Source organism: Natator depressus, chromosome 4 (genome assembly GCF_965152275.1).
Source record: "Natator depressus isolate rNatDep1 chromosome 4, rNatDep2.hap1, whole genome shotgun sequence".
NCBI classification, from domain to species: domain Eukaryota; kingdom Metazoa; phylum Chordata; order Testudines; family Cheloniidae; genus Natator; species Natator depressus.
In genome coordinates, this window is record NC_134237.1 from 90,659,577 (window position 1) to 90,686,024 (window position 26,448).

Sequence of the window (26,448 nt, forward strand, 5' to 3'; positions counted from 1 at the left end):
AAAGTTTGGAACTTTTTAAGCAACATTGACTAGATGGCTCAAGGAACTGTAATGAGTTCTTCAGACTTTCATCTACAGATCATTGGTTTAAAATCCAGATCAGGCTGACAGTGATCACCAAAAAAACCTGCAGGGTGACCAAATGATATGAGAGTTTGTTAGAGGACTTTCCCTTCACACCCACAGATGCCGACTCTGTGGAAGCTCCAGGGCTGGAGCACCCACCAAAAAAAATTAGTGGGTGCTTTAGAACCCACTGGCAGCCAGCTCTGCCCGCCGGCAGCCCCCACAGATCAACTCCTTCCCCTCCCTCCCAACACTTACCGCCTCCCGCAATTAGTGGGGCATGCAGGAGGTTCTGGGAGGAAGGGGGGAGGAGCGGTGATGGGGCACGCTCAGGAGTGAGGGGGAACTGAACAGGAAGAGATGGGGCGGGGAGATGGGAGAAGGGGTGGAATGGTGCCTGGGGCAGAGCAAGGGCAGGAAGATGTGGGTGGAGGCTTGGGGGAAAGAGGGCGGGTAGAGGCGGGACCTGGGGCAGAGATGGGGGTTCAGCACTCTCTGGGCCTGGAGGAAACGGAGCCTATGCCCACCCCTGGTTCTTGTCACACAGACAGAAAGCAGAAAACCAGAAGTCCAAAGTGCAAGCAACACAATATTTATTGGGGTTAGTTTCAAGCAAGCATACCCATAGCTCTACACGCTGGCAGAGTCTGTTTCCCAGTGTTCCATTCCCAGCTCTGATGCCACAGAGCTTTTACCCATGTCCCTGTTCCCAGCTCTGACACCGCAGAGCCTTTGCCTGTGTCCCTGTTTCCTATTCCCCCCTCCTCCTCCTTAGCAGCCCCATATATACCTGCAAGGCACGCCCCTGGTCCCACCTCTTACAACTTATGGTCATGTTCCATTTTGGAGGATCATGAGTCTGGGGTCTTCGTCCCACCTCTTTTGTATGCCATGGGAAGGATATGGAGTGAGGTTGTGCACTGGCCAAGCCAGGCTTTTCTTTGGCTCTTAGTGTGTCTTATGCCTCCCCACCAAGTCTCCTTGCCCCTCTTAACTGGCGGCTTGACCTTGGCTTGAGAGAGGAGCCAGCAAGCCAGCCTTCCTGCGTATGCTCACCTAATACACTCCCACCATCCCCAATAACACTTTAACTGTTCTTATCTGTTTCCATTATAGTAACAAACCCACCTGGCTTAGGCAGAAGCAACACACAGTGTCTTTGTTCACACATATTAGTAAGGATATAGGTGTATCAAAAATCAAACAGGCAAACAAGACCCAAAATTTTATCTCATGTGAATATACAGGCCTGAATCCTACATTATCACTAGCACTCCTAACAGAGCTGGTGGTCTCAGTTAAGTTCCTGAACTGCCCTTGTAACAATACATACAATAATGGCAATTTCTGCAGAAAGCCCACAGCCAAGGACACAACTAACTTTGTTGCCTCCTAAACAGAAACTCTCTAGAGGAGGGCTGAGGCCTTTGAGTAGAGAAATATAGAAAAATTTGAAGTGTCTCTACCTTTACTGTATTTGTTCAGCAGCAAAACAAGAGTATCATGAATTTCTATTACTGGTAACACAGGAAAGCCAACACAAGTGCTCAAATAGAACAGTTAGTTACACTAGGGTAACTAGGGTTTTTATGGGAGGGAGATGATGAGGGGTTTGGGAGATGTTGTTGTCAGTGTGTATCCCACTGTAGGTGCAAGTACTTTTTTTGTTTGATTAAAAGTGTCCGTTAGGGCAACATATGCACCCTATGCCTCCTCATGCTCCCACACAAGAGCAAAACGGGGGGAGGAATTGAGGGAACATCATGTTCCCCCAGTTTCCTTGCAATTCAAAGCCTGTGTTGCTGAGGACTCCGAAAAGTGGGGATGGAGGGCAGGTCATGGGATCCACGAGTACAACATCTCAAAGAACTACCGTTACTGTAAGGTAAACAACCACTCTACCTTTCAGCCTGTGTCAATATGAATCCCACTGTAGGTAACTGGCAATCAGTATCCTCCCTAGATGGTGGGAGTCAGGAGTTCCAAGTATATAAAACACACCGAAGGATTGCTCTCCCAAACTTGCAATCTGACCTAGTTGCCATGTCAAGTGCGTAACATTTAACAAACGTCAGGAGGTTACTCCATGTAGCTGCCTTGCAGATCTCAGAGTCTGGGACATTTCTGAAGCAGGCCGACAATGCTGCCTGTGCCCTGGTGGAATGTGCCTTGACGTTTGGAGGGAGAGACTCACCAGCCAATGATGCAGTATGATCCACTTCGAGATTCTCTGCAAAGAGATAGCTTGGCCTTTCAAGGTGTTAAATATGGCCACAAGGAGGCAGGGACAGAAAGGCAGTCCTGTTGAGGTAACAGAGCAAGACTCTGGAGACGTTGAAAGTATGCAGCTTCTTCTTCACAAAGCTGCATTCAACGCCAAGAGAGAAGACAGGTATGGTGATGGACTGGTTCATGTAGATTTCCAAAACCATCTTTGGAATGACTGGTATGTAGCTTCATCACCACCTTTTCTCTGTAAAAGACTGGGTAAGGCAGCTTGGTCCTAGAGCTTTGAGCAGTGGTTCTCAATCTGCGGCCCACGGGCCATTTGCAGCCCAATCAGCACACAGCTGCAGCCCATGTGATATCCTCAGGGCCATACAGGTAATATATATATTGTGTAGATGAGGCCCACATAACACACAGAGAGCTGCATATGCAACCCATGAAGGTAAATAAGGTTGAGAACCACTGCTACAGAGCATTGGCCAGTATAGCTATGCTTGCAAAGTCCCCCTACTGTAGATGCTGCATAAACCAGCAGAAGGAGAAATTCTGCTGGCATAGCTACACCACATCCCTTAATGACATTAGCTAAACCGACAGAAGCATTCTCCTGTTGGCATAGTTGCAGCTACACCACAGATTTAGCTGACATAGCTATGCCAGAAGGGATGTGATTTTTTCTCCACACGCCTAGCCAACACATCTATGCTGGCAAACCTTTGTGTGCAGACCAGGCCTAAACACCCGTCTGTCTGATATCAAGACAACTCGTGCTCGGCATAAAGGAGTGAAGGGGCTTCTGAAGGGTGTGCTCTCTGGACTGAGTCTGCTGCAGCTCTCAACCACCTCATCAAATCTGTTGATGTGTTGAAGATGCAGTGTCATTGCCGAGGAAGAGAAACACTGGCAATCTCATATCTTGGGCTCTTTTTGTCATGATATTCCATCATAGTGGTGGTAAGACAGTGTGCACTGTGTCTGGGCTGTAGCTGTGGATGATACTGTTTGAATTACAGAGAAGGGGTATAAGTCCCTAGAGCATGTAGATATCCTAGAGTATCTCTGGAGTCCTTCAGCATGTGCATACCACTGTCTTCTCCCTAAACAGCTCTGAGTCCTCAATCATGACCTACACCGCTCTAAGGACGTCCAAAACTTGAAGTTACAATGCATTGTGCATGGTTACTATGGTGGCCATAGACCTGTCTAAAATGTCTTAATTATAGCCTTAAGCTACTCTCTGCTGTCATGAAGCAGCTTTGCAAAGAAGAGTGTCAACCAGTCATATTTGGCCAGCAGTGCCTGGCAATTACCCACCATTATTTGTAGCAAAGCTAAGGAATACAATTTCCTCCCAAACAGGCTGAGGCATTTGGGGTCTTTGTCCTTCTGGGTACTTTTGTTCAATCTCAAATTTTTTTGTATGGCTGATACAACTGAAGCACCTAGGTTGCGGGGAGTGTAGAAGTACTCAAACCCCATATGGGGTAGTGGTATCCAATGTTCCTGCTAATTTTTTCCATCCACATGAGGAATTAATTTTGTTATGTGCAGCACTAATATTGAGCTAATGTGCAGATGTCCACCACAAACAAAAAACAGATATAATATATATTTTTAAACAGTTCATAGATATGGAAGAAGCAAGAATATTAAAACAAAGGATAATTAACAAGGTGTACTGCTTAAGATGTTTATTTAATATGAAATCAAATAAAAATAAAATTAACACTGCCCTTCGAGTACATGTATTTTATCATCCTTTCTAACAACTCAAGCTAGTAAACACACCAAAATGTGGCATACTGAAAACAGCTATATAAATAAAACAAAGTCATGGGCATTACGTAAAAGCATAAAAAATATGCTCATCATATGGTGACAGTACAGGGGAAGAGAAGAAGAGGTAGACAGAAGAAAAGATGAATTGACAACATAAAAGAGTGGACAGGAATGGACTTCACGGAGACTCAAGCACTGACACACAATCACCAGGGGTGGAGACAATTGGTTGATTGCTCATCAATGATGGTGTCCCAACGACCAATGCGGTTATGGGAGTGATGATGATGATAAAAAATATGCACCAGAGCCCAATTTAATAACCTACTCCTACCATAGACCACTAAATCTTCAGGGAAAGCTGCTCTCAAAAAATGAAGCATCTACCAAAACACTAGCATGCTACGGACTTTTGTAGTACACAAAACTATCCCTCTTGCATGCATATTATCTGCACACATAGCTCAGCTTTAAGATGCTAAACAAATCTGAGTCAACTAGAAACAGTCATGCTCTCATCACAAATATTAATACAATATTTTTTGATACTGGAAAGGAGAGTAAAAGGCATTCACTTAGGCTTACACTCTTATACTCTTAATTTGATTAATATTGCACATACATAGAACAGTAAAAATAAGTAATAAAGCGACACAGACAGCAAGCAAAACCACAAACAAACAAGTGACAACATTGAAACTATGAAAGGAAGTAAAACATCAAGTGGTTGGTTATGGGTATTTTAAAGTAGTGTTTACGACCCACGCTGTGCAAGTGCAACAGAGCCCTGTAGAAACAGGCAAAGTTCTCATGGTTTCACATTTTGTGTGTGTGTGTGAGACCAACTTAAAAACTCAAGAGTAGAAGCCATGGAGCACATTAACACATGGCTTCAGAGTTCACAGACAAAGAGCTTCAAAGAGCTTGCAAATAAGGTCTTCATCCTACAAAACACCTAGCACCACATCTAGTGCTTGCTACTTATGAGTCAAAGGGAGTACTCTGAAGAGCCAGAACTATACTAGATAGCAAAGATGTGGCCTTCATGGTTTCCAATACCTCTCCCCAAACAAATTCTAAAACTTAATGGAAATCACCTATCTGAAATCCAACTCTAACTGAAAGGCCAAACTAATAAACAGCATCCATAGTAAAGTTCTTCCAGTTTTAACAATTTACTGTGTATTAATTAGTAACACAGGATATTCTTAAAAAAATCATTAAGATCAGTTTTCAGATATTTACAACACTCTAAAAGAACTGTTGTTAAAAGAATGTTTTTCTTTTTTACCTTAAGCCATTAACACCTATGTAAACTCTGTTTGAAATGTAACCATGCAAATGTCATGAGCTAGGCCTTTCCACATGTTTTTGCTCCAGTATTCATTCACTAAAGCCCCAATCCTGCAAATGCCTATACATGGGAGCTCTCCACATTCATAATTGTTTGCAGGATCAGTATCTAAGGGCTTGTCTACACTGGCACTTTACAGCGCTGCAACTTTCTTGCTCAAGAGTGCGAAAAAATACCCCCCTGAGCGCAGCGAATTTCAGCGCTGTAACATGCCAGTATAGACAGTGCTCCCAGCACTGCTAGCTACTCCCCTTGTGAAGTGGGTTTTTTAGAGCGCTGGGAGCTGTCGCCACAACTACTCAAGCCCAAGGGGATCTGTCTCCCTCCAATCAAACTAAATTTTAGCCCAGTCTTTCTAACATCTCATGGCAGCTGTCCACCAGCTGTCAACTGAAACTCAACATGGCCAAAAGTAAGCTCTTCATCTCTCCCTGCTGATACTAGGTGAAAAATATTTTGGTCTGGAACTGCAGAGGATTCACTGTTTTGTGTTTGCTCTATAATTCTAACAGTGGAAAATAGCAGGGGTGAAGCCACATTATTCCTGGCATATTTCAGATCTTGCAATTATATCAATAATTAGTTGGTAATTAATACATTTCCGTCCTCACCCCAGTCTCATAGTAACAACAAGAAAAGGAAAGATGTGCTTGGACTGGCTGTGCTCTGATGCATTAATCAGACAATGGAGTTTCCCCAGCACCCGACCTCCCATGTAGCCACGTCCCCAAAATGCCAGCAATCCGCTTGAAATCTTGGCACCCTGCCCCCCATGCAGCCTGCTTTCCCCCCCTGCCCCCCAGCCCCTCCACCACCACCTCATGCAGCCTGCTCCCGCCAGCCCAGCCTGGGGCTGGGAAGAAGTCCTGTCTCTCCCTGGCAGCTGCAGCCCAGCTGGGGCTGGGAGGAGACACCCCAAATTCTCCACCCCCTATTCTCCCTGTAGCGGGGTAGTCACCCCACTCCAGCTCAGAAAGGGTTAAAGCCAGCGCTTGGATAGGGCTCAGGCTGACAGAAAAGGCTAGGCTGATTGGGGAGGCAGCCACGGCTGGGGCCATGCCCCAATCAGGCCACAGCAGGCCCTATAAAAGGGCTGTGAGCCAGGAGCTCAGGCAGACTCTCTCTCTCCCCTGAGAGAGAAGGATTAGCTGCCTGGGAGAAAAGGGTGCCTGGAATAGGGTAGAGTTGGGGGAAGGCCAGAGGAGCTTCGGAGTTCTAGCCTAGGAAAACCCCCAGGCTGCAAGCCTTGCTAAAGGCCAGGAAAGGTACTGGGGCTATAGAGGTGTAGCCTGGGAATAGGCAGAGGCAGCTGGTCTAACCCCCTTGCCGATGATGAGTGGTTTACAGACTGCAGTCTGCTCCAGTGAGTGGAGGCTAGAAGGTGACTGGCAGTAGCCACTGAGGCAAGGAGGGGATAGAGGGTTGGGGGTTCCCTGGGGAGGGGAGACCCAGAGTGTGGAGGTACTGCCAGGGGGCAGCACCCCAAGGTAAAGGGGCATCGGCGTCCGGGAGGGACACGGGTCCTAGAGGCAGGCAAGACACTGGCCTGCAGAGGGTGCTCTGGGCTGGAAGAGCTAATTCCTGAGACAACCAGCAGGAGGCGCTGCACCAGTGAGCATCATCTCGCTACACTCCCCATCTATCCCCGTGCAGCCTGCTCCCCACAGCCCAGCCTGGGGCTGGGAGAAAGTACTGTTTCTCCCCAGCAGCTGCAGCCCAGCTGGGGCTGCTGAGAGAGTCTGACTCTGCTCTCCTGACCACCAATGCCCAGCTGGGAGTCGAGATGCCCCAAACTCCTCACCCTCTATTCCCCCACCACCTAACCTTCCATGTCCTCTCCAGGGTCCAGGAGGAACCTAATTAGTGGAGGCATGCCTGTGCGACACCACTAATTAAGTGCATGGCCCTTCAGTCTCTTGTGCACAGCCGCCCAGGCATGTACCTTAGATGGAACTATGGTGGTAGCCCTATTCAACTTGTTTAATCATTGGCATTTATAACGGCTGGCATCTGCCACAGGGCTTTAGCTCTAGTCTAGTAGTCCCTCATTAATGGGGAGGGAGATCCTGGCTCAACCAGAAACTGACAGGAGGTCGAACAGCTTGTGGGACTTATCTGAAATGACCCAAGTCTCAATCTCGGCAATCTTCATAAGGAGCTCCTGAACGCTTTTGAGTCATCCAGTGCGAGTGTCAGTACCATTCCAGAAGACACTTCATCTGGGATGACAAGAAGAGATCCTTTGGAGGCAAGACAGGGCACTGATGTTGCTCAGCCCTTGGATCCAACACCTTTTGATATTATGGGATCCTGGGTCTGGCCACAGATGCCACTAGGGAAGGAGACCTTTTTCTTCCCCACTGCTTGAGACCAGCTCTTCAATACATGTGAAAGAAGGCCTCAGTACTCCCAATAGGGCCATGGTGACATAACGTGAGTACAGACAACTTGCAGATTGCTGGCTGGACCAATGCCAGTGTAGATGGGCCAGGGATGGATGGGGCCATTAAGCAGAAGCCCATAGGTGTCTTGGTGGTGCTGATCAGACCTCAGAGGGGAAGATTCTCTGCTCAGTGACAGGGAATATGTATGCCCCTGTGACAGTGAGGAGTAGACCCCCTACAGGGGGAGCACCAATATACAAAGTGCATTCCATATCAGAGTCTGTACTAGTGCCAGAAGATGTCTTGATGACCGTCCTGCCTGACCCTCATCCTCATGAACGATACTGAGGGGAGCACTGGTGGTGCAAGGAAAGTGCTGGTAGAGTCTGCTGCATCACAATCTGTCCCCTCTCTCTCTCCATCCCTCAACACTGGGCGGGGCTTGGAGGACTTTTCTCCAGAGACTTTTCAGTATGTCTCTTCCTGTGGGAGGACATGGAACTCCTTCTTGATCTTCTTCCTCAGTGCTCGGTGCCACCCCTTTCAGAGCTTGCCTTAGACACCTAACATGCTGGTGCCAGAATCAATGTTGGTGCTGGGTCTTTCCTCAGCACCATCTTCACAGAAACCTTAGGTGTTGCCTCTCTGCTCAGTGGGACACGAGATGATGTTGGTTTGTCCATTAATAGGATTCTGAACTTTGTTTCCTCTGACTCTCATGAGACCTTCATGGATTGTTCCAAAAGGTAGAGTTTCAGCTTTGCATCTTATTACTTGCAAGTCCACATGAGGAATAAAGCAATCCAAGACTCATCTTGGAATGCTTCCCCAGGCACAAGAGACACCTGTACTGTGCCCATCCTTCATGGGGCTTTGCCCATCACAGGACAGACAGGGCTTGAAACCTGCAGGTTTTGAATCTGCCATTTGAAAAGCCCTGTACAGATGACTGGTGATCAGTTCACAGCAGTCCAAACAGGAGATAAGAAATGTTTTTGAAATCTTCAGAACCATGTAGCCTGAGCTAAAAACTAGTGGCATGAATACTTGCCAGGTTCCATCTCACTGACACTTGCAGCAAGAAGGAACTGAGTGAGGGTTACAGCCATGGAACCCTTTCTGCCCTCATATGGGAGCATGAGGCGGCCCAGGATGCACGTGTAATTTTGATGGACACAGCTAGTCAAAAATATCCACCTGCACACAACTTGCAGTACAATCCATAGACACACATCTGAAGAAATTAAGGTGACTTAACTGTAGTGCTTCAAAAATATTGCTTCTGCAGAGTCACGCTATAGCAGTGGTGCCCAAACTTTTCCTGTCGTGCTCCCACTTACCTCTAATGGAATGTGTCCGCATCCCTCCCTCCATTACTGCACAGCCAAGGCTTCCTCAGCAGAAGAGCTTGGGCTCAAGGCAGAGCTGGGGGGTGGAACTGGGGGTGGGGGAGGAGCTGGGGCTAGAGGTGGAGCTGGCCGGGGGCAGAGAAGGAATAAGGGCAGAGCTGGGCTGGGCGAGGAGCAGGGAGCAGAGTAGTGCTGCAACTGGGGGGAAGAGCTGGAGCCAAAGCTGAGCTGGGCGGTGCTCCCTCCCCACCCCCGTGGGGGTTGGCCCAAGTGCACCCCATAGTTTGGGGATCACTGCACTATAGGAAGTTTTCTGCCACTGTTTTCAGCCATTAGAAACAGTGAAAGCATTAGAGGCACATATTCCTCAACCAGAGAACTGAACTGTCCAAAATACAGTTATAAATAACCTACTACCTATGAGCCTTCAATTTCTCACTGCTTCTACGAAGTCTGTTTTAAAGTCTCCAGGAAAGTAATGGATCTACACAGAAATTTATCAGCAGCAAGCTTATTGAATTCCAGCTATTGCTAAATTACTTACCTTTCACACTTAAGAAATTACCAGCATCAGAAATTAGCAACACAGCAATCCTTAGGGGGAGGGCTAATTACTAACTGAAAAGACTGAAGCACACTATAACATGATTTATATATAAAGTTGAAATGTAGCATTTTTTAAATTTGATTCATGTGAACAGACTATGAAACTTTTTTTTTTTCTAATCAGACTTTGTGTTTTTGGACGGCTCAGGGATATTATGTAAAAAGTTAAACAAAGCGGCCTCTGAAAAGTGACTTTTTCCAATAATTTTTTAAAGGCATTAGTAATATTTGAAGATATTATGTAAGCAGTTGCTACAGTTAGTTCCTGCAAATTTACCCATTGTTTTTATCTTTGGTGAGTATGAACTATTTATAAAGCTGAAAAGAATGTACCAGCATTTTCAACTTAATGAAGTTGCAGGACATTGAAAAAGTGGGTTTACACACAAGACTGTCTGTTTTTATTGTTAGTAAAGACACTTGACAAAGATGATATATACGAGGTAGATTGTGAACTTAACAATTAAATGGTTAACCAATATAATTTTAATAGTTTTAATGGGTACTTTTAAAAACAATATTTATATCCCTAATGCCTATGGGTGCTCCACTGTAGGTGACTCTAGAGCAGTACCCCTGATGGAGGAGTTGGACTTCAGAGTCAAGTCTAGTACTGATGATAATACTGTGGAGCAAAATATGGCATCGGATGCTGAGTCATGGGTGATCACATAATGTTCCGCAAAAGTATGACCAGATGTCCAAGGTGCTACTATGCCTATTTCTGTGATGGGAACATTTTTGATGAAGGCTACAGATCTCATGGTATGAGTTCAAACTTCAGATGGAGGCTGAAGATTGCAGGTACGATAGCAGTAGGTAATGCAGTTCGATACCCATCTTTGTTTTGAGAGTGAGGATCCTTTAGACTTCTCTACAATCAGAAGGAATAGTTTAGGAGATTTTCTTAAGTTTTTGTTCTGTCCAAATAGAATGCCAAAGCAATCCTGACAGCAAATATATAACATTGCTTCTCTGTTGTCACAGTGTAGTTTTGGGAAGAAGGTTGGGAGGAGAGTAAGTTGGTTTATATGGAAGTCAGAGGATACTTTCGGGAGAAAGAAAAGGAGTACTTGTGGCACCTTAGAGACTAACCAATTTATTTGAGCATGAGCTTTCGTGACCTACAGCTCACTTCATCGGATGCATCCGATGAAGTGAGCTGTAGGTCACGAAAGCTCATGCTCAAATAAATTGGTTAGTCTCTAAGGTGCCACAAGTACTCCTTTTCTTTTTGCAAATACAGACTAACACGGCTGTTACTCTGAAACCTTTCGGGAGAAAGTTTGAGATGTGCTCTCAGTGTGACCTTATCCCTAAAATAACAAAAAATTGAGAAGGGTGAGTGTGCCATTACAGCCCCTATTTCCCCGAGCCGAGGTGATGGCTATGAGGTATGCTGTTTTCATAGACAGATGCATAAGTGAGCATGTAGCCATGGGTTCAAAAAGAGGCTTTGTGAGGAACTTGAGACCAGGTTAAGGTCCCATGTTGGTGTAGGATGTCTGATTTGTGGGAAGAGGTTACCCATACCCTTGAGGAATCTTTTGATTGTAGGATGAGTGAAAATGGAATAGCAGTCTATCTTATAATGAAAGGCGGTTATGGCTGTGAGCTGTATCTTTACTGAACTTAGAGATAATTCTGACTTTTTTTAGATCAGGATTTAGTCTAGTACTAGTGGGAGGGGAGAGGATGTGGAGGTAACATGTTTTGAGTCACACCAAGTTTGGAATCTTTTCCATTTCTGCATATATGTTGAGCAGTTATTATTCTACTATGTAATAGCACCTCTTTCACATTTTCTGAACAGGTCATCTCTATGAACCATCAAGGAACCATGCCTAGAATTGGAGAACCTGTAAGTTTGGATGGCGGATCTGTCCGGCGTTCTGAGAGACGAGGTGAAGAATGATTGGTAGGCACACCACTAACTGAGTAAGGTAGGAGAACCATGTTTGTCTTGGCCACGTGGGAACTATGAGAATTACTTTTACTCTCTTATCTTGAGCAGGACCTTCGATACGAGAGGAATTGGGAGAAAAGCCATAAAGGAGACCTGTGTCCCAGTGAAAGAAAAAGGCATCTTTTAGTGAATGGTGTCCCAGACGAGGTTTGGAGCAGTACTGAAAGCATTTTTTGTTTTGGGACATGGCAAATAAGTAAATTTTTGAGACTCCACAATGCCAAAATTAATTGTAGAGAACAGGGTCCATTTCCCATTCATGTTTCTGCGAGAATCTTCTGCTGAGGGTGTCCACAGTGGTATTCTCCACACCCAGCAGGTAGGCCGATGATATGATGCTCTGCCGAATGCACCAGTTCCATAGTGTCTCTGCTTCTGCGCAAACGGTTGGTGATCTCGCTCCTCCCTGGCAGTTTAAGTAGAATATACATGCTATGTAGCCTGCCGTGACTTTCATGTTTGCCTTCATCAAATGGTAGGCAAGCATTTCTGACTGCTCTGAGCTCTAATAGGTTGATATGTAGTGTTGATTCTAAGGGGGACCATTTGCCTTGAACCATGTGATTGTCTTGGTAAATTCCCCAGTCCAGTAAAGATGTGTCTGTTGTCCGTATCAACACTGGAGGTGGCTGTGTGAAGGGGACCCCTGTGCAGACCCCTTCAGCAGATCTTTCCACCTTTTGAGAGTCTTTGGCTATCAAGGGCATTGACAGTAGTTTGTTCAATCTGTCTCTGTTTGGTGTGTATACCGTTTTGAGTCATGCCAGAAAGCAACGCATGTGGAGCCTTGCGTGACTTATCACAAAGGTGTCTGCCGCCCTGTGACCGAGTATTTGAAGGCAATTTCTGGCCAAGGTCTGGGGGCTGATCTGAATGGTTGATTAAGATGGTTAGGGTGTTGAATCTGTGTAGTAGGAGGAAAACATTGGTCTTTACCACACTGAGAGAGGCTCCTATGAATTCTAGCTGTTACACTAGAGTCAGTCTATTTTTGAGCATTCAGTTGTCTCAACTGCATGAATACATTTATAGCAGAGGTCCCCAAACTGTGCAGTCCCCTAGGGGGGCACAGAAGAACATTCGGGGGGCACAGCTGGACCCAGGCCAGCCCTCACTGGGGGCAGGGAGGGAATGCCATCCAGCCCCGCTCCAAACTCTGCTCCGGCCCTAGCCCCCTTACCTCTGTCTGCGCCCCCACCCCAAGTTGCGGCCCTGCTCCTGGCCCCGGAGGAGGCACAGACAGCGGCAAGGGAGGGCATGACCCTCAAAAGTTTGGGGACCACTGATCTATAGTCTTTTGCGCAGCTAACAGGGCATCATCAAAGGATTCTGCCCTGAGTAGACAGTTGTCTAGATATGAATGTATCATGATCCCTGATTAACAAAGATGGGCTGCTACCATAGATAGGACCTTTGAGAACACTCTGGGTATGGACGATAGGCCAAATGGAAAGCACCTTGTATTGAAAATGGTCTTGACCCAAGGTGAATCTCAGAAACTTCCTGTGGGATGGTGGAATCATGATATGAAAGTTAGCATCTTGTAGGTCAAGAGCCAAGAACCAGTCTCCCTGGTCCAGAGATGGAATTATTGTTGCTAATGTATCCATCTTGAATCTTTGTGCCTTTATGTATTTGTTTAGAAACCTCAGATCCAGAATGGGTCTTCATCCTCCATTCTTTTTATGTATCAGGAAGTATTTGGAGTAGAAACCCTTCCCTCTGTTGACTGGGAACTGATTCTATAGCACCAAGGTTTAGGAGATGATTTATTTCCTGACACAGCAAACTCTCGGGAGAAGGGTCCCTGAAGAGGAACAGAGGGAGGATGGGTAGGAAGGAGGGAGGTAAAGTGGACTGAATAACCATTGGAGATCTCCAGTACACATTTGTCTGATGTTATCTTTTCCCAGTTTTGTCAAAAAGAACAAGACGGTACTTGAAGGGATGTTGATTGAGTTTTGCAGTAATTGATAATGGGAGTGATAGCCTGGGGCCTTAATGTCTCAAAATTGATGTTTCGACATTGAGGACTGTACAGTTGAAGTTTGGGGGGCTGTCGGCTTTCGTTTTTCCATCTGCTGTCTTTTCCACTGAGGTTCATAGTGCCTCTGGGGTTGATGGAACTGGGGCAGTCAGGACCTTTCTTTTGTCTGCAATTTGCTGTATTTCCTTTTCTGTGCAGACATGTAGATCTCCAAGGAGCGTAACGTGGCTCTTGAGTCCTTCAGTGTCTTCTCCGCAAAGAGTTCAGGTCCTTCAAATGGAAGGTGCCTCCACAATTGTTTGGACTTCTCTTGGGAGACCGGAAAAGTGAAGCCCCAAAGCTCTCCTCATTACTACCGCCATTGATATGGCACGGGCAGCTGCATTCGCGGTGTCTAATGTGGTTTCTAGTACTGTCCCTTGCTTACAGACAGCACGGCTTTCCTGATCTCATATACTGTCTCAACGTTTTGGCAGAGGAAATGTTCAATATAAAAATTTCTATTAGGTTTTGTGAAAAAGAAGTATTGTTTCTGGTCTCACTTCATTATTCTATTTATATGTATACATTCGCCACATTCTTATAGATATGTTGTAATATTTCTTGTGCATCCTGTTTTACTTTTTAATTTCATTATTTCTGAACATTAGTAAAAAACTGTTTAAAAAAGATGTGTATATTGCTTTTCGTTCTTGTTAGTACTGCATAGCCAACAAAGCAAAGGGGAGCTGGATTCTATTCCTTTCATCAGCATCAACAGATTTTAATAAGTTCCAAGTCAGCTACACTTGTGCAACCCCATTAAACACAATGGAGTTGCCCAGACATAATTAGGGGCCTAATTTGGCTTGGAGACCCTTTATTACTAGTGACAATGAACAATGGAAAGAACTCAGTCTGAATAAGATATTATGCTGAGATTCCAGGCTGGCAATTAGAGAAAAATCTTTTTACATTTGAGGACACTTATTATGGGTGCATTTGCTTTTTGAGCCACTTATTATACAGTAGAGCTTCATAGCACAAGCCCCATTGTCTAGCTACTATGCACACACACCCTCAAAAGTTCTTAGTTTAAGCAGGCAAGACAACGGAAGTATTCTGCCCATTTTTACATTTGGGAAACTGGGGCACAGAAATTAATCCCAAGGTCACGCAAGAAGTCTATAGCAAAACCAGGAATTGAACTCGGATCTTGAGTCCCAATCTAGTGTCATAATCACAAAGCCATCCTTCCTCATTGAGGCACAGGCATAGAATTCCACAGTTAGTGCCATTTTTACCATTTCATAAGTGGATGATCACCCTAACTATTCATCAATAATGTTATTTCATCATTCTTAGCTCACATTAAGATGACATACCCATCATGTCTACTTTTCTTAGCAGATAAATCATCTCCGGCTGCAGGTCTCCTCTTTTTCCTTGGAGGCATCACTTTGCTAAAGCAGTCTGATGAACTGCAAGATCGGAGACTTCCTATGGAGGGTATTAAAAACAAGGAATAAAAATAGTTTCAGGACAGTGAAATCATGTGCATTTTCCTCAAAAATTAGAGACTGGTGAATTGACTCGAATAAAAGAACTGAAATTTCAAAGTTAAACAAAATTCCCCCATCTCCTTTCAAAATAAAACACCACCCATTTTTATGTGCCACTCTACTTCCTGGTTTCTGTGAAGACTGAAAGCACTGAAAAATACTACAGGAGCAAAGACCAGTCTCTTGTACTATTTTCAATCTGTCTAGTATAAATAAGGGCCACAATCTCCTTTAGAGCCTCAGGAAGCATCCTAACTTTTACTTACTTATCCAAACCAGAACTTTTGAGGTTTGCCCATCACTTGTCAAAATAAAGGGCTGGCCCAGTGATTAGAGCACAATACTTCTAATAGACACCCTTGTTTGATTTCTTAACCCAATTTCTTGGCCCAAGAAGAACAGGAAGTGCTCTACAGGGAGAGGCATACTCAACAGCTACTGGGAGGGAGCACCTTTGTCACTTTGCTTTGACTCTCTTAGGAACAAAGACGACTGATCCCAGAGACAGAGTTTTATCCAACCCTCCTTAATTAGAAATAACGACCACAGCACAGAACCCTAAAGAAGTTGTGTATAAAACACAGGATAAAGACCAGCTGGAAGAGTCAGCACAGCTCTGAATAGTATGCAGATAACTTAAAAAGGAAATGGAGAGAAGGCTAAGGGTAAGAAAAGGCAGAGAAGCCAAGTTAAGGTAATTGCAAGGAACTGCAGAACAGGGTAGTCTTCATAGTTAGTCTTTAATTCACCTTCTGTGTAGCTCCTATAGCATCCAAGATAATTCTTAATATATTAAAACCCCATATAATCCTCTAAATATGTTTCACTGCTTGAGGCTTCAGAAAATCCAACCATAAAACTTTACATTTTTAGACATTACAATGGCACAGGTTGAAGGTAGTTGCTCAACTCTCATTAAACGGCAATGGAGTTTGGTGCTTAACTGCCTTCTGTGCCACTGAAAATCTCTCCCAAGTGTTCTGAAAGCAATATAAGTAAGGAAGTTCAGATGCACAACTGAGATAACTTCATAGGATCTATTGTTTGTATTAGATTTTGCACATACATTCTTACACATGATAGCTTCAGATGTATAATTTTTTGTGCTATTAAGTACAGAGTATGGTGTTCAAACTAATTTTGGTTTAGCTGATCGTACTCTCGTACCTATTATCCATTTTTGGTCTTGCCCTCCCATCCACATTGTTTTAGACAGGAACAAGGTAGTTCTCTCCATTTCAGGAATTCTCCCTAACACTACCTACCTGTGATGTTCAAGTCTTCTTCAAACCCCCAGCATTCATGTATCTTTTTTATTCAGGAAAGTACTGACTGGTCAAGCCTATGCTGGAGAGGAGTGCAAAGTGGGAAGAGGTAAAAACAAAAAATCTCATCTATGGAAATATATACAGGTAATGGGTTAGGAAAAAACAAGAAAGAAAACCACACAAAAGACAAGAAAAACAGAAGGTAATATTGAAAGAAAGGGACAAGAGAAGGTACGCTGCAAATATTAAACATGCTCTCAGGAAGGCTTCCAAAATAATAAATTATTTTACTCTATTTTTTTTAAAAAAGAGCTCTAAAATACTGTAAAATTACTGTCTTGGACTTAAAATATACATTAAGGAGCTGGTTAAGCCATAAGAACTCCAAGCAGTACATTGCTGGTGTTGTGAGGCAAAAGATAAGAGCCCTAGTAACAGCTATTTGAGAAGAGCAACATACCTTTAAACTGAGTCAAATGCTCCAAAATATACTTCAGTATGCATAATACAAAATGGATTAAAGAAACTATGTCATCTTATTAGTGATAGGTCCATATAAAGATATCTGCTGAATTTCATGTACACAATCTTGAAATGCCTACAAATTATAGAGGCTATAATTTTTTTTATGGCCTTTTAAGTCAAGTTTCTAGAGATTTTGTCAGCAAGTCAATAGACAGATAAACACTTGCACAAACTGAAAGTCTTAAGGTGATAGCAGGACTGACCAGTTGTTTAGAGAAAGACAAGAGGCGCAGATTTACGGACTACACCACTCACACACTAGAGCAGTACAAAACAACTTAGTAAATGGAGTATGGGTTCTAGGGTACCCCTAAATTTTAATGTGACTGCCCAAAATACATGCTAGTACTAAATACAGCCCATGGCCACTCCTTCCCCTCTAACTGTAGCTTAAAGACAAAGGTGATCAATTGTGGATTTTTTATTTCTAGGTCACTCAGGCAACAATTACTATATATAAAAATAAACATAGAAATATGACTAAAGGCATTTGGGTTTGATATAAAATATATACATTTATATGAAACACAGGGAGGGGCTGTGGGTTCCTAGTAAATTGCCAAAGCAACTGTAGAGATTGCAAAATTCAATAATCAGGATTAAACAAAGACTGTGACTGGCTACGCAATTACAAAAGCAGTTTCTCCTCCCTTGGTGTTCACACCTCAACTGCCAGAAGAGGGCCTCATCCTCCCTGATTGAACTAACCTCGTTATCCCTAGCCTGATTCTTGCTTGCATATTTATACCTGCCTCTGGAAATTTCCATTATATGCATCTGACAAAGTGAGTATTCACCCATGAAAGCTTATGCTCCAATACATCTGTTAGTCTACAAGGTGCCACAGGACTCTTTGCCAAAATTCAATAAGTTACTTTTCAGAATGTGGATGCTTGGGGCAGGAGAAGCGAGATAATACTGGTCCTGCAATGGAAGGAGGGGAGAATACTATGTATTCTTATAATTCATAGGTTTCTAGGCCTGAATGGACCATTATGGTCATCTTGTCAGACCTCCTGAATAAAAGAGACCAAAGAATTTAACTCAAGAATTCCTGCATCAAGTCCATAACTATCATATCCCAGATAAACTGTTCCAATAGCTTATTACCCTAACTTAAAATTTTGCACCTTATTCAGATTTATAGCCACTGAGTGAAAGGGAAGAACAGTAGAGGTCACAGAAGTTATAAAGTAACTATTTTTTTAAAAAAGAAAGCAAGCAAGACAGACACCTGAAAGAGGAATATATTTTCAAATATTGTTCCAAGAAGTATAAGTCTTCACATACTGCGTATGTTATTTATTTATGATCTTACTGTTTCCATTCTAATTAAATTTTTTGTTGCACTTTTAATTGCCAAATGATGACCTACAAACTAACAAACCACAGTACAGAAGTATCATTTATTTTAAAAATGATACATTTACACAGCTGTTATTAAATACTTCTTTGTAATGAAAATTCACAAGGAAACAAGATATAGCTATGTTGTGTGCCCATCTGAATGTAAAGCTTGTCAGTTCTTTAAAGGCAAGTTCTAACAGGCTTGTTAGCTCAGTATTGATTTAATATGAATATTTTTTGCACAGATTTTTCTAGGAGATTATTTTATTTTAAGGTAATTTCTATCTCCAACTTTTCCTGACTAATAATCAGTTACAGGTCTGATCACCTACAAATGTGTACACATAACTCCCACTGTCTTCAATAGGAGTTGCTTGAGACTGACAGAAAATTTTCTTACGTATAACTGCTTCTCTGCAAATATCATCTTGAACACAGGAAAAGACCTCCTAGGTCATCAAGTCTGATTCCTTGCTATCACAGGCAACCCCATCATATGATTCTGTTCATAAACATATCCAGCTCCATTTTAACACTAGTTAGGTTGTTTGCCTCTTTCCTCCCCACCATTAGAAGGCTGTCCCAGAAAAACTTTCCTCTGAGAGTTAAAAACTGATCAAGACTGGCAGTTCTTAATGGCTTTTGACACTTAAAGATAACGTTTGCAAGGAAGATACCCCAAATGTCTGTCATGTACCATCACCACCCAAGAACAGCCAACTATTAATGTTGCTTGCCAAATATTCCCTTCAGTTCCTTCACCTGTGCAGGAGATAAAAGTTCCCAGGAAAAAAAAAGCCAACTAAAGATGATCAACCTCGCATCTAAAACACACCCCAGTAAACAATGAAAAACAAGATATGAGATAAAAAAATGAGAGTGGTAAACCTTTGAACCAAGCGAAAGTGGGCAAGCAAAGGAGAATCTGCAAAGGATGTCTTTAGAAAAGCAGAATTACAGATATATAATTTTTACTTTCTCCAGAGATAACATCTGTGCAAATCCCTACACTCATGGAGATCAAGCAACTTGAGGGATGTTCAAAAATAAAATAAATGCAAAGCTCCAGTGAGCAATAATAACAAAACTAATGCCAATGCTGATAACAAGCAAGGTGTGTTATGTTTTTAAAAACTAGATGAGAACACTAAGACACCTACCCAAACATGAGATACAGTGTACAAGTGCAGAATGAGACCACAAGTGCAGGGAAAAACATGCAAAAGGCCAAAGGAAAATAAGGAATATTCAAAAGACATCTTTGTTTATTTTGGAAGGAGAGAGTTTGGACTTCCCTACATTGGATTCCATGCTCCAGAAAAGTTTCAGACCCCTGCAGATTCATTTCAGGAGGTCAAATTCAAGCAATAAGAGTGTGTGGAGACAAAATAATATTGTTGTTTTACAGGTGCCTGCAACAGACCCATTGCTAATATGGGGAGTGATGTAGCTTTGCCTTTGATCAAGGAAACTTTGTGCATTTGTCATCTAGTTTTAGGAGAGCGAAATCATAATACAAAATGTACACTCACATTCATTTAGAGAGAGTGGATAAAAATCTTGATTTTAAAACATAGCTTAAATTAAAACAACACACTGCTAGTTTACTTTCTTTGCATCTTGGAGTCCTAAATTGCTAAAGTGATTATGTACTTCAACTTAATTGCCAGTATAATTTCAGATTTTACAGACTTATTCAACTAAAGTACTTTCACAGTTAATATTCATCTATGCTGAAAGAGACAAGTCCGGGATCTCATTAATATCTTTACTATGAAAACCACCACAAACTCACATGAAATTGATAAGCAAAAAGCCCATGCTATCTTTGCAATCAATACTATCTTCCAATTGTATATATCATGAAAGCTAAAATGCTTCAGTCAGGTCATACTCTCCTAGTTAGGGTTTGCAGTTTGAATTCAATGGGACTGAGGGCCCCAAATCATTCTGGTGCTTTTGCAAATTCCATCCTTAGGAGTATAACTTTAGGCTCCTACTTTTGAAAAATTTGAAAAATTTGTGTATATAAAATAATTCACAATAACTTTGTTAATATACTGAACCTCTAAATAACTTTTCACTGTTAACACTGAAGTAATTTAGTTTTGCAGCAACAATGGTGTTATGCCACTAAGAGAAAAGTTCTTAATAAAAATCCAATTTTAACCCCTGAGGCTGCACACAGTTGTGCACATGCTTAACTTTAAGCACAATGTAGTCTCTCTGAAGTTATTCATGTGAGTAGAGTTACGTACCTGCTTACGGCCCTGATCCTGCAATTAATTTTCAGTATTTTGGTTTTTGTCTATATCAGATTTGTAAATTTCAAATAAAAAACTTCCCATCTGCAGTGGCATTAAGAAAAGTACTTGGTTCATTACAAATGTTAATCTAAAACTACTACAGTGAAAGATTTCCAAATAGTTTTACAAAGCCTCAACCAATGGTTGCAAAAAAAAAAAAATCAAGGGATTTTAAATCACTCCATCCTAAGGACAGGGTCCACTTAGTAACAGCAATGCCCAGTAGACTGGTCTCAAAAGAAACCAAAAGTTGAATGGACTTAAGGGCTTTGTTTGCTCCAAAGAGTCAAAAGATTCTTGGGTTAATTAAGCATATTGTAAAGAAGGATCTTCTCTCCAGAATGGGCATGTCAGCATGGGAGAATTTTGATGGGTGAAACTCATTAAGGTCACCTCAAACATCACCTAAGAGTGGAATGTCAGAGGAGTTCACAGCACCAATTATAGCCTTATGCAATTTGGGATAAGGTAAATCAAGTCATTACGCCCTGAAACTCTCTCAGCTGCAGTCACTGCCACCAGGAAAATGACTTTCCATCCAAACTTACGCTCACAGGAACAGAGTAATTCAAAAAGAGTTTTCATTAGATTTTTAGAAGCCTCTTTAAACAGGATGTTTCAGAAGTGCCAAAATCCCTAAGAATCTGACAACATGGGGCCACATACACTGGTATACCTTTAACTAGCTCCTGAAAGGCAAAATAGCTCCTTACTTGTACACTTCGTCTCCAGAGAACAAATACTCTCTCAATTGCCTTAAAGACTGGGAAAGATATTCAAGGGATCTACCTAACCTTTTTCCACCAACACACCCAGAACAGGATGCAAAAGTACAGCAAATCTATTGGATAGAAATTACTGGCCCATCTACCACACAGAAGTAACCCTTGTAGACTTCTAGCTTGATTTTAACTCAAAATCAGCTGTTTTGGACAGTTTCTGTGAGAAACGATAAAGGTAGGATTTCTCTATTGTCATGTTCCTCATAGTGGATGTGTATTTTGAAGCAGAAGACTCCTCTAGCTAACATGGGTTCAAATAACAGCTCTCACCACTTTAATTCTCAGCCTGCCCCAACTCAAATGGCTGGAACTATGTAGGCGACAAGGAAACCTGGAGTGTCATAAGTGACACTGGCAGGACTAACCCTGGCTGCGCACAAATCCCCACCACAAAGCAGCAGCAGCATTGAGGCTTGAGTTTACTGTACTGACTCTTGAGATACAAGTGCTAGCCTGGGAGGAAGAAAAGTTCCAAATGCATGCAGAGTTCCTATCCTTGATGATGCAGAGCAAGATAATTACCTCAAAATAGGTACTGTGGACTTCTCAGCAGCCATATAAAGGACCAGGAGCGACCAGGCCAAATTACAGAGCATACTCCAATACCTGAAATCAACCTACCCATTTCCACTTCCAGCATATGGATACAGGAAGAGGAAATCCTGAGACCTCAATGTGGAGATGGAGTTATGGGTTTTGTCATACGCACACTGGGAAGCTTCTGATTCCTCAACATCACCTGCCTCAGCCTCTCGTACAGAGGCTTCATTTCATCTGATGAACCACAGCTAGGTATCAACAACTTCAAATGCCAAGGCCCTGAATGCATTCTTGTGAAGCCCTTCTCTGCTGATGGTGCAAGGCACTTCAGTGGTGAAGCGATCCCACTAGGCTTACCAGGGAGGGTGGAAGACAGGTCTGCTCTGAATCTTAGCACTCAGCAGTCCTGGCCAACTCAGCCCTGAGCTTCAAGAGTTTGCCTTTTTAATTGCTCAATGTTGACCATACACTGGACTTACAAGAATCTTCCTGGGGTGTCTCGAGAATTTACAGGCACTCCCTACTTTTCTTCAGTGCTCAAGATGACATCTGCAAACAGAACTAACACTTCTGAAGCAGATAACATAACAAACATGGTCAGTCTTAAGGCACTGTTCTACTACATGATCAAGGTGTGAGGCCACTAAATGATCCTCTTTAGATACCATATCTAAAATTAAAGAGAAAGGGACTGTGTATCAAAGACAGCACCAGCTCAATAGAAACAAGCACTAATGCAGGCACCAAAAACTGTAAGACATCAAGCCACGTAAGAAAACGTTGGTGCCAGTTAACAGAGAACAACGTCACAACTATGCCAGGCCTTCAAAACAAGGGGCTCATGAATTCAAAGAACTCTACTGGACCCAGTTAGAAGACAGGGTTAGAACCAAAAAATGGTACCCATCAAATATCACTGGAATATGGAAAAGAACTCAAATAACAAAGAGAGAGGTTCAGGTCTCTGTAAGCAAGATTCCTTCCTCATTCCCAGTCAAGAAAAAGCTTATGGAGTGTCTGAAGTGCAGTAAGGGGTACCACATAATGGCCAGTGGGGGCCTGAGTTGTGCTCTATTCCCACTACAGCTCACAAGAGTCCAAACACCTTAACAGCAAGGGGGATTCTGCTAGTCTTGTACTCAGAACCTATATCCCAGAAGCGAGAGTCGTGTATAGATAGAGACTAGCGCAGGGGTGCTCACAACAAAATTTTTAGCAGCTTCAGAGTGCAGCCACCAACTCTTGCTGGTGGCCGCTCTGACAATTTTTCCTAAAATACTTAATTAACTTTAGGAAAAACGAATAAATATGCACATATACATGTCCAAATCATTGTAATTGATTTATGTAGGGTTTTTTGCAATAATAAAATAATGTACAGTTGTTTCTATTCTTTACTAAACCTAAACAGACTAGAAATACAAATAAGGTGCTTTGCATGTTCTTGTCTTTTTTGTTGTTTTTTCTTTTGCTTTTTGGTTGCCTTTTTTTTTTTTTTTAGACTTGCTGGGTAGTAAGTCTGCTGCTGTGAAAAGTGATACTTGTATGTTAATATCACTTTTCACAGCTTCCCAACTAGCTACTAAGGCTAAGTCTACACTAAAGGCCTTACAGTTGTATTGCTGCAGCTGTGCCGCTGTAAGGTCTCCTGTGTAGCTGCTCTATGCCGGTGTGAGAAGCTCTCCTGGCGGCATAATTAAACCACCCTCAATTAGTGGTGGTAGCTATGTTGGCAGGAGAGCGTCTCCCACCAACATACCGCTGTCCACACCAGTGCTTCTATCTGTGAAACTTTTGTTGGTCGGGGGTGTTTTGTTCACACCAACTGATGAAAGTGCTAGTGTAGACATAGCCGTAGTCTGCTGTGAAAAGTGATATGAACAAACATACAAATATCACTTTTCACAGCAGACTTACTCAGTCCTGGCATGCCAGGATACAAATTAAGCCCTGAATGGTGAGGTGGATAGGGAGGCAGCGGGGCCAAAGGTGTTAGAGGGAATGAATGGAGGCCTGGGGGAGGCAGCGGGGGCTGGGGTGATGGCAGGGGGTGAGCCTGGGGCCAGAGCCCACTGCCACATGGCCAGGGCTGGAGCCCACCACTGTGCAGCTGGCGGACAGAGCCCGAAGCCTTGAGCCCAGAGACAGATCCCAGAGCCTGGAGATGGGGTCTGAAGCCCTAGAGATGGAGCCTGCCTCCCGCCATCCCAGGACTGAAGCCTGACTCCACCACCCCCAGGAAGGTGGGGAACTCACTGGCTGCTTGACCCTTCAGTGTTTGTGTCTCCAGAGGGGACAAGGCTCAAACCCTGCTAGCTGCTCCAAGGGAGGGACTGCTGCTCGCCCCACCACCCCCGCAATCATCACCCAGGAGGCCGTGGCCGCAAGAAAAACCCCTGGGGACCACATGCGGCCACGGTGGGCGCATTTGAGCAACACTAGTCTAGCAAATTCCTGTTATGAAGTAGCAGTAAAATGGCAGATGTCATTGAGACATACAGGAACCATTCACAGTTGGAGAAATTAGAAGCACAGCTGTTTTTCCAAACACTGCTTTTGAAAACAAACTGTTTTTATTATTTTCTAGTAGATATCCCCCTTTTAGCCATTTAACATATTAGAACTAATCATTTTAGTTAGTTTTCTTTTAGAATGCATGCTTAAATTCCTACAGTATATTTCAATTAAGTAATTATCAAGTACCTGTCTGGTGATCGTCTTGACCAACGTCTTCTGTCAGATTCTGTAAGTAAGACATTTTCATCAATGCAGTTAAGGGATATGGTATCCTTTATAATATAAAGCTCTATAACAGTGTTTTCAACTATCACTTGATATAGTACTCCAAATAATTTTCATTATCACAGAAACACTATCAACTGCAACAGCTGAGGCTGCACAATGGTTTCCATTCTAACCCAGTTTTCAGTTCTTAATTTTCTGAAGCATTACCCTTATGAGTTGAAATTTTCCAGGTGAGGAATCTACCCAGGAGTGCTCTTTTTAAAATATTTGAAAGCTTGAGCAAAAACTGGTCAGCTATTTTGAGAAAAAAAGATAGTGAAACACAAATGTGCTCACTGTAGGGGAAAAAAAATTGGCAATGCTATTTTGAACAGCTTTAGTGATGAAGCAGCTGGCAGCAAAAATTTGAAATTTGGCATGGAAATGGTCTTGAGGAAAAGTACCGTTATATGTTCCCAGGAAAACTAGTTGAGATTTGACTGCGTTATGAACTTTTGAAAAATCATACTCTGAACACACAATACATTTTCCACTAAGCTCATGAAGTGTGCAGCTAATGGGGGGGGGGAATTTGGGTGGGTATGTGTCTCAGACTAACAGTTGCGTACAATGTCCTAAATAAAGTTTATTAAATAAGTTAAACCTTAATGAATTACTTTAAATATTTTGGAGTTCATTGGATTAAAAATGTAAAAGATCAGCCTCATAGGTTCTAAAAAAAGATATTATGCAGAATGATCAAACAACTCTGTACAAATTTTTAAAGAAAATATGCTGGCTTCCTTGCAAAATGGTTGCTACCTAAACAGGAAAATGTGGAAGTATAAAATAGCAAAACTGCCATCCAGGAAATAAACTTGCCCAAACAAAAAGTCAATAGGTTCTCCTAAGGTGCTAGCCAACACACTATTTATACCCACTTATGTAGGAGAGAGATATAACAGACTAAACTTCCTGAAGTACCCTAAATAAACTTAATTTAATGAAATTAAACCTTACTGACTTAGTTTTAACATCTTTAGAGTTCATTGTTTCATTAAAAATGCAATTATGAATGTGTTACTGTGGAACTGTGTTTCCATGGGAAAGTTAAATAGGAGAAAGCAGGGGATAATTAGCCAAATTTACTCAGGTTGTAACCTCTCCCGAGAAGCCACCTCCACAGAAAGGTCTACATATACTAGTTCAAACTGGTTTCTCCAGAAATCAACAGACCAAAAAAAACGTTTTTTAAATAAATAGCCTGGTTTTAAACTGGCTCATGGCCGTCTTCCTGATCTAGCAAATGGACAGGGCCCCTTTTTCCATGGAAGGCCCTAATCCTTAGGATAGGATTGGAAAACTTGGCCTACTGAGGTCACATAAGACTGGGTGCTTGTTCTGAGCTGAAGCTGTAATAAACTAGTAACTATAAGCAGGGGTGAAAGTAAGTTAGAGGACTTACCGGTACGCCGGAGTCCTGAGCAGGGGGCATGGCCTCAACCAGAAGAAGCAAGGCCTTAAATCCCTGGGCCCTTTAAATCTTGATTTAAAGGGCCTGGGCTCCAGCTGCAGTAGTGGCGGCTGGGAGCCCGGGGCCCTTTAAATCACTCCCGAGCTACCAGTTGCAGAGGCGGCTGGGAACCCTGGGGCTCAGGGGGCAAGTTGCCGCTACTGCAGCGGAGCCCTGGGCCC

General features: G+C 42.9%; 1 protein-coding gene across 4 annotated transcripts in view; it reads right to left on the reverse strand.

Annotated features, from left to right (window-relative positions):
• DCUN1D4 (defective in cullin neddylation 1 domain containing 4) overlaps positions 1 to 26,448 on the reverse strand; it is a 74,892-nt gene that overhangs the window by 21,510 nt on the left and 26,934 nt on the right. Inside the window, exons 2-5 of one of the 4 annotated variants that reach the window (XM_074951430.1) lie at positions 24,733 to 24,772; positions 16,990 to 17,020; positions 16,527 to 16,608; positions 15,085 to 15,199 (exon numbers count right to left, since the gene is read on the reverse strand). In XM_074951430.1, the coding sequence (XP_074807531.1) occupies positions 15,085 to 15,155 (71 nt within the window). In that variant the 5' untranslated portion in view covers positions 15,156 to 15,199; positions 16,527 to 16,608; positions 16,990 to 17,020; positions 24,733 to 24,772. The remainder of the gene's footprint in view (positions 1 to 15,084; positions 15,200 to 16,526; positions 16,609 to 16,989; positions 17,021 to 24,732; positions 24,773 to 26,448) is intronic. The other 3 variants (XM_074951429.1, XM_074951426.1, XM_074951428.1) reach the window with 3 other exon arrangements.